The sequence below is a fragment of the Camelina sativa genome, chromosome 4 (assembly GCF_000633955.1).
Source record: "Camelina sativa cultivar DH55 chromosome 4, Cs, whole genome shotgun sequence".
NCBI lineage: Eukaryota > Viridiplantae > Streptophyta > Magnoliopsida > Brassicales > Brassicaceae > Camelina > Camelina sativa.
The window spans coordinates 17,275,515-17,284,994 of NC_025688.1; the positions used below are offsets into that span (position 1 = coordinate 17,275,515).

General features: G+C 31.9%; 2 protein-coding genes across 2 annotated transcripts; both read right to left on the reverse strand.

The window, feature by feature from the left end:
* LOC104780883 lies at positions 4,214 to 4,943 on the reverse strand. Its single transcript, XM_010505423.1, has one exon. The coding sequence runs from the start codon at positions 4,859 to 4,861 to the stop codon at positions 4,310 to 4,312; it is 552 nt and encodes a 183-aa protein (XP_010503725.1). The 5' UTR covers positions 4,862 to 4,943; the 3' UTR covers positions 4,214 to 4,309.
* On the reverse strand, positions 6,778 to 7,781 carry LOC104780884 (merozoite surface protein CMZ-8). Its single transcript, XM_010505424.1, has one exon. It carries the CDS (start codon positions 7,751 to 7,753, stop codon positions 6,902 to 6,904), a length of 852 nt encoding a protein of 283 aa, XP_010503726.1. The 5' UTR covers positions 7,754 to 7,781; the 3' UTR covers positions 6,778 to 6,901.

Genomic DNA, 9,480 nt, shown 5'->3' on the forward strand with positions numbered 1-9,480 from the left:
CGAAGTTTCTAGATACATGCATGCATATCCGTATATATAATTTAGTTTTCGATGTTAACACACGTGATACTGCCGATGACATTACTCATACTTTTGGAAGTAAATGAATTACATATTTACATCTACTCTTGATCAACATTACTCTTTTTCTTTGTCTGTATAGATTAACATTAATCAAAGATCATCCTATGATTGATATCAGATAATGTATTATATGTGATTGTGAATGTGAGAATGTGAATAGTGTGAATGGTAAGATTGTATAGGTTCTTTGCAACAACAAAAGAAGATTCTTGCAAATATGGGAGAGATAAACTTGGAATAAATACATATGAATTAATAAATGGAAGAAAAAAAGCACTAACAAATACAAATATTAAGTTTATCCAATATGTATTTGGGACCAGATATTGATATTGGGAACTGAGTAACCCATATCATCCATGATTGGTCCAATCTTCACAAATCTTTCCTCCATTCTCTTTTTATATATAACCCTCTTCGATCACTTTAGTTTGAAACATATATGAATACGAGTATATATATTTTATTTGATATAACAATATAACATTTATGCATTTTATGATCGAGTCTTTTAGTCAAGTCGATTTTATCAAAGTTATTCAATAAAATAGTAAGTCTACACTTAAACATAGATCAAATCATTTATTTACAAAAGTTAAAAACAGTTGTTAGCCGTATATACAACCTAATGAAATAAGATAAGATAATAATGTCAGGTCATTCTCATCATATTCTCGTTTTTTAGAACTCTTTTTTAGTTAACAAAAAAAGAGAGAGCGAAAGTGTTTTTTCTTCGGATTCCTATCGCACCGTCACCAAAAAACCAAATTTATTTAACGTGTTCTAGAGAGGTGTGGCCGTGTGGGGATGAAGTCAATACCAAACATTAATACAAGAGGTCCCAAAAGGAGTTGGTGAGTAGCTTGCTATGGTTGAAATTAGAAATACATTTCAGAATATGTTTCTATATTATGTAAACTAGGATGTCGGCCATCTGTTACCGTACGGGAAAATGAAAACTTGAAATGACTAACATTATTAATTTTATATTTTGAGTGAAAAAATTATGGTAATTCTTTAACTGTATAATATAAAAGTTATAAATAATGACTAAGATGAATCAACCAAATTAGTTAAATAAAATATTTCTTGTATATTTAAAAATGAAAAAATGATTCAGTGACAATTAAAGAATAATGTTAAAGATATATAAATCTAGGTTTACTGAATCATACTCAAATAATCAATTTTGAAAGATATTCATATAAAACAATTAAATCATTATTCTATCAAAATTTATAAAAATATAATAAACGAATCAGGGAGAAAGAGTTCGCTGCAACTGCAACCAACCAAATTGAATAAAAAGATATATCTATGAAAAATTAGAAATCACAATTAATTATCTAAATTAATACTTGGAAGAGATGATCAATAAGAGTTAGATGGAAAACGACACAAACAAAAGTTAGATGAATGAATGAATAAATAAAACAATCCAAATTTTTTAACAAAGATGAGTGAATCAATGTTGATTAATAAATTGAAAAAAATAATACTCAGAATTTTATAATTTGGAGGTGTTAAACAATACTCAAAGAACAAAAAAATTTTTCAAGGTTCATAAATATATATATATATATATATATATATATAAACAAAGAGGTGTGAAACAAAAATGTGCGAAAACTAACAAATGTGAACATTGAAAGCTGAGAGCACGATGAAAAAACATAATTGTTGGATCAAAATATTGCAACTTTTAAGATTATTAACAAACCTAAACAGTTAGATGAGATAATAAAAATAATCTCATCCGTTATATCTAAATTGAACCCTAAAAGTGAGTTTACTATAATATATAAACATATAAATCTATGAAAAATTAGAAATCACAATCAATTACCTAGATTAATATTTGGAAGAGATGATCGATGTAGGTATAAATGGAAAACGACACCAAACAAAAGTTAGATGAACGAATCAATAAATAAAACAATCCAAATTTTAACTAAGATGAGTGAATCATGTTGATTAATAAATTAAAAAAATAATACTCACAATTTAAAAACCTTGGAGGTGTGAAATAATACTCAAAGAACATAAACTCTTTTCAAAGTCCATAAAAATCTATATATATATATAAACAAAAAGGTGTGAAAACAAAGAAGTCTAAAACAAAAAGGTGTGAAACAAAAAGGTGTGAAAGCTAACAAGTGCAAATATTGAAAGTTAGGGATACGACGAAAAAACACAATTGTTGGATCAAAACATTGCAACTTTATACAAACAAAGAGGTGTAAAACAAATTGGTGTGAAAACTAATGGGTGCCAATATGGAAAGCTGGGGTGCCACGAAAAAACATAATTGTTGGACCGAAACTTTGCAATTTTTAAGATCATTAACAAAGGTTGAGATCATTAATAATTCTCAAAGAACAAAATCTTTTCCAAGTCCATAAAAATCTGTATATATATAAAAACAAAGAGGTGTGAAAACATAGAGGTATGATAACATAGAGGTGTGACACGAAAATGAGTAAAACTTAATAGGTGTAATTTTTAAAAGATCGGGGTACGACAAAGAAACACGAATATTTGGAAAAAAAACTTGCAACTGTTGGGATCATTAATAACTTTAAACCATTAGATAAAAATAATATAAACAATCTCATCCATTAGATTAAAGTTGACTCCTAAAGTGGGTTTATTATTATATATATAGATACTTCTCCAATCCCCTATATAATAAAAAGGAAGTAAACAATATTGTTTCGTAGACATGTATATAATTTTTATAAGTTGGTTACAAATAGGTTATAGATTAAGTTTTATATTATTTGTATAGTCTGGATTTATTGTTTCCAAAAATCTTAAAGAGAATATTCTAAAGAATTATTTGATATCATCTAACTTACCATATTAATTTTTTTAATTAAATTATTCATCAAATAAAATCTTTTGATATCTAACTTAACATATTAATTTGTTAATTATTATTATAATTCGCCTCTCATTTTTATATATGAGTCTATTTTGTGAAACAAATAAATTATCATATTATTTATTATAATTAAAAAAATAGTTTTATTTTCGGATATACCATAAGCTGAATTTTTAAAAACAAATATAAATGATTCAATCTATAAAATATTCGATTTTATTAATATTATTCTATAAAAATAATATCTATTGAATTAAAAATTTTACTGAGTAACAGGTCAAAATTTGAATATTTAAATTCAATTTCATACTTTTTGTTGAATTTTTTAATTTTATATAATATAATAAACTTTAAATAATTTATTTTGAAATATTTTAATATAATTGAAAGTTGATATTAAAGTTAGAAACTATAAACACTCTAAATTGGTTTGTTATAGCAATGTCAATAATATTTCACCATAATATGAAAGAATTTAAAAAAACCAAGTATATTAAAACAAAAAGTATAAAAATATATTAAATTAATCATAATATAATAACTCGCTTTTTAAAAACCAAATTCACAACATTATGTCTTATAATGACATTCAAGTCATGAGGTAGAATATACATTGTTGAAATAACTTCACGTACATAAACTAATACAACATATTAAAATATTATTTTAAAATAGAGAATATACAAAATTTTGTATAAAATAAAATTTAACCAGTGTTATAGCACAGGTACTTATCTAGAATCATTAACAATATAAAACTTACAAAATAATTGTCTTTTTCAAGTCATCATATTTAGCATATGATTTTATTTCATAATATTTTATCCAAAAAAATTTTTAAAAATAATCACATAAATTATATTTTATAAAAAAATTACAATATAAATAAAATAAATTTCAACCGTGCTCTAGTTATTGCAATTATATTAGTAGATATTTCATGTATAAGTATGTAACTAAAGTGTCAGGCTCATCTCAATTGATAAAGCCGCACGTTTACGAACTTCATGGATGATACGGTAAAAGCCCACACACACTGCCCTATTATATGTTTTGTTAACCTATATAGCCCATAATCTTAAATTGGCAAAAGTAGTTTAAGTATTGGAATCAGAAAATACCAACAAAACTTATCCCCGTAATTTCAGGCGGATCTACGAGCATGCAATTAAAATTGAGAATATATTTGTAACAGAAGAGATAATTAAGTTATAACTAAAAAATAATTTATTAATTAAACGACGAACAAATCAAGTAGCTGTCCATGAGAAATGGACAAAACAAAAACCCTAACATAACTTTAAAATATAAGAAAAAAACAAAACAAAACGGAAGACGTGCTTAGTTCTTGGCGTGCTTGATGTGACAAGAATATTGAAGGAGGGGAGCAAAGAAATGACTCTTAAACATCATCTGAAGATGGCTGTGACACCTCTTGTCCATATTCACAACGATCTCACAACACTCTTTGTCCAATGCGAAATCGTTCTCCGCCCAACTCGAAAATATTTGCGAGAAACATTTCTCGTTCGTTTTCGATCCACCTTTGGACAAACACTTCTCTAACTCACCCGATTGAGTCACGAGAAGAGACTCGAAAGGAGGACTCGGAAGTCCCGGGATGTTAGGTAGTCCCGGGATTATTGGCATTCCCGGGATACCAGGGATGTTTGGTATTCCAGGGATTTTAGGGATGTTAGGGAACGAGCCTGGAGGTGAAGGAGGAGCGTTGGGGTCTGAGGAGGAGGAACAAGCCCAACCAACCTTAGATTCACCGAAGTTGCCATTGTGGTTGGCTAGATCGGACGGCATAGGCCATGGTTTCTTTCCGACGGTAAGGTTTGGGAGAGAGACAAGGCATAGTAGAGCTACAATGATCATGACGCTCTTCATGGCTAAGGCGATGGAACACAAAGATTTTTTTATGAGCGTATAAAGAAAAATGAGTGAGAATGTATGGATTCGTATATATAGACCTTTTTATTATTTTATTTTAAAGTAATATATATATATATGAAGATGAAGATGGAATTTGTATATATATACTACGAAAATGTTGTAGCAGTTATAATCTTTAAAAACTGAATTGTTGCAACCATTATCTCGTGTTTGTATAATTAATAAAAATATTTCAAAATGATGTTTTCTCAACGATCAATATGAATAAAATCAAATAAAAGATTGTAAGGTGATTTAATTTGCCATAAGGATAAGGTTTATTAGGGAAATTTGTCAGCTAAATTTTTTTTTACAAGTCACAAGTAATAAAGAAAAGAAACATTCAAAATTACTTCGTCTTCCCGAATATTCTATAAAATCCAACAAGAAGATCCAACTCTGTTGATTAGAGAGTTTTATGCTTACAGTTTAATTAAGAGTTATAAATTATAATCCGATAACAACAGAAAGAGAGATTGTACCGAGATCGTTATATATATGAGACAACAATTTGCTTTTTCCTAATTATCTTTTAAAGTCCGAAAATCTTTATCTTTATACGATCTCACGTAAACTGAATGTGATTGTATTTATTGGTAAATAAACTTTCTTTATTATTTGCTGACTTAACATAAATCAAGAACAAGAACAACCTTTATCTAAGAGAAAACATATCAAGAAACTAGTTGGTGCAAAAAAGACGTGATGTGAATCATCAAATAACGCCGTCGCATTATTTTTCATGTTGACAATAAGATTGCAATACAATAATTATTTTACTCCACTGGACTCCACATATTTCTAAGGCCGTGTCGACTTGTGATCCTCAAAATTTGGATGAGATTTGTTGTCGAAGTGTTCGAAAGTCAGAATATCTGCTATGACAAATTAAAGGATGATATTATGGATCCCAAACTGGACAAATATTAACTTAAGCTAGACTACATCTCAAAGCCAAACCCGGAGGCCACACCTTAAAATGGTCGTCTTATGTATATATCATAGCGAACTTACTCTCTGGTGTTGTCATGGTTATATTATGCCATCATTTTGTTCGCCGTAGTACGTGCTATATACGTAATGCTGCCTTTAAAACAAATGTATTAGAAAAGTGTCCATGCAGCCGTCTATGTGTCAGCTTACGGGTCAGACGACTAGACGAGAGCATACACCATGACGATAAATTTTTTAGACGTTAAAATTTGTTATCATGCAATATAGTTGTCTTCAGCGGTTCTAAGTGGTAAGAAAAGGATACTGAGGACGTACAGCCGTTGCGATGGGAGAGAGAGAGGCACTTTCTTAGTCCGATTTGTATTCAAATTATTTTGGTAAATGTTGTTTAATTATTTTTTATCTTTGTTGGAATTTATCCCCAAGTTTGAATAATTACTTTTATTTTGGTAAATAATTTAGGTGATTTGCGATAAAGTAAACAAAAAAGTTTAATTATACTGAGTATATTAAAATATAAAAAAGTCACGAATAAAAAGGAAAAGAAACGTTCAAATCGTAATCTATTTCGTCTTCTTAATTATTCTTTCCCAGAATATTCGATTAAATTTCACAACTAGAAGATCACGCTCTTCTGATTGTAGAATAGGTCTTTTTATTGAGGACCTGATATACTTTAAAAAAAACGGATGTAACCAAAAAAGTGATTGCGTCGAAATCGATATGATACAACAGTTTCCTATCTTTCCTAACGATCTTTTCGATCAAGTCCAAAAAATCATTTTCTAAACCATCTCACCGTTCGTCGTGAATCTTTTGAGATTAATGCAATTGAATCTTTTGGTGACTGATTTTTTTTTCTTTATTATTTGCAAACACAAGCAACAAAAAGAAAAAGAAAGAGATTCATTAATTAAACTTTGACAAAAGATCGTTCATTAGATATGAACGGCAACCAATATTGCATGACTAAACGAACCAAAACAAGAAATAAATTATCAAAGAAGAAAAACCCTAATTAATCAAGAAAAAACAGACAAACTAGCATGTAACATGGCAAGTGTAACGAACAAGAGGAACAAAGAATGGATCATTGAAGAATCCCCAAGCGACATCGTCGCATTCATTTTTCATGTTGACAACAAGGTTGCAACAATAGTCACTAACACGGAACAACCTCGTGAAGTAACTGGCTTCCATCTGCATCCGACACATCCCAACAGGTCCCATGTTTCTCCAACAGCTGGAGATGTATTCCCATGGATTCTGATTATGATGATGGCTACTCGGAGGTGGATTTGATGGAGATGACGAGTGATCATCACTTGGTGGGTGAGATGGAGACTTCTTGGGCGCTGGAGGTGGAAGAGACGGTGTTGAAGGCGTAGATGGGGACTTCTTGGGCGTTGGAGGTGGAAGAGACGGTGTTGAAGGCGTAGATGGAGTCTTCTTGGGTGCTGGAGGTGGTGTTGAAGGCGTAGAGGGAGACTTCTTCGGCGTTGGAGGTGGAAGAGACGGTGTTGGTGGCGGTGGAGATTTTTTAGGAGCTGGAGGCGGAGGAGACGGTGTTGGTGGCGGTGGAGACTTTTTGGGAGCTGGAGGTGAAGGGGAAGGTGTTGATGGAGTTGAAGGTGTTGATGGTACTGTCGGAAACGGCGTTGATGGAGAAATAGAAATAGCTGGAGCAGATCCATTGCTATAAGTACATTTCCACACTTTGGAATCTCCATAGCTGATACTATGGAGAGTGTTCAAAAACGTCATCTCGTTTCTGGAGACTTTTGACGGATGTGGCCATCCTCCTTCGTTCGGCCAATATTTTCCGACGGTTGTGGTCGGAAAAGCGACAAGGCAGAGGAGAGCTGCCAATAAAAGGACGATGGAGGTTTTCATCGTTTAAGGGAAAGAAAGGAAAATTTGTGATGAGTGTGTATTTAGAAAATGGCCATAACGAGAGACGACTATATCAGTTTATATATATAAGGATTTAACCTTTTTTATTTAATTTTTTTAGGTTAAAAAATATAACGAAGATCGTTTAACAAATGTTTTTTTTTTTTTTTTTGTCAACAGTCTTTTGTAAATATTATCTCTTCAAAATTCGAAAAGAAATTTCTTAAAGTGAAAAAAAAAAAAAAAAAAGACTTTATCAAAGAACTATTAAAGCCCATTTAGGCCCATTTATTAAAATTTGGAGGGTGTTAAACAACGGCGTCGTTTACTAGTTAGAGAAAGGACCACCCGAAAGACCCGAAGCGGAAAGAGAGATCCGAACAACCCGACCCAAAAATTTGACATTTTTTTTTGGTTCGATGTTCGTCTTCGTCGTCTACCTTTTTTCAACCGGTTAAATAAATCTATTGATTATTCTGATCTTCTTCCCGTTCGATCTCACTCTGTTTTCTAAAAAACCTTCGTGTGTTAAGCATCAGATTTGAAGAAGCAAATTGATGAACTCGTGATCTCTATACGGATCTAAGAGGAGCAGGTAAAAGCAAAAATGAACAGTTGAAGCTATCAACGAATTTTCCAATTTTGAAAATTTCTCAGATCAGTAATCTTTGTTATATCAGCTTCTCTCGTTCTCTTGATCGATCTAAATCGTAATTGCGACGATTATGAACTGGACTTTGTCTTTCAGGAGTTATGGAGTGGGCTACGGTGCAGCATCTGGATCTACGCCACGTTGGCCGCGGTGTGAGCAAGCCGCTGCAACCTCATACGGCGGCGTTTCATCCGACTCAGGCTGTAATCGCTGTTGCCGTTGGCTCTCACATCATGGGTATAGATATCTCCGCGATTAATTATGAAGTTTCATAGTTGTGATGTTTCGATGTTGAATGAAAGACCTATTGGTTTGCAGAATTTGATGCATTGACGGGGTGTAAGATCGCATCCATTGACATTGGATCTCCAGCTGTTAAAATGTTGTATAGTCCTACTAGCAGCAATGCTGTTGTTGCCATTCTTGAGGTTAATCTCTTCAAAATGCTATATAGAGATTTGGAATACTAGTTTTAGCTTTGGTGATCAGCGTTTTTTTTAACTGATTTAATGTTTGTGGATCGTTTAGGATTGTACAATTAGGTCATGTGATTTTGAGACGGAGCAGACTTGTGTCTTGCATTCACCGGAGAAGAGGAGTGAGCACATTTCCTCGGATACAGAAGTTCATCTTGCTGTTACGCCACTCCAACCTGTTGTGTTTTTTGGATTCCCAAAAAGAATGAGTGTTACAGGTTTGGTTAATCGTTTCTTAGTTTTATTATATTTAGGTGTACGAGTGGGTGTTATTTTTCTGATTTCCTTTTTATTATTCTTTGTTGTAGTTGTTGGAACTGTTGAAGGTGGAAGAGCTCCAACAAAGATTAAGACAGACCTGAAGAAACCAATTGTCAACATTGCTTGTCACCCTCGACTTCCTGTCCTGGTATGATATAACATCCTCATTTTTCCATCTTGGTGAGTGGAATCTGACTTTGTTGTATATATGGTTAACTTCTTTGTTCAACGTTGTGTCGTTTCAGTATGTAGCATATGCAGAGGGGTTGATACGAGCTTATAACATTCATACTTATGCTGTTCATTATACATTACAGCGTGAGTATAGGAGGATCTCA

Coding starts and splice junctions, on each gene's coding strand:
- LOC104780883 (XM_010505423.1), bottom strand. CDS start 4,861: ATGAAGAGCGTCATGATCATTGTAGCTCTACTATGCCTTGTCTCTCTC.
- LOC104780884 (XM_010505424.1), bottom strand. CDS start 7,753: ATGAAAACCTCCATCGTCCTTTTATTGGCAGCTCTCCTCTGCCTTGTC.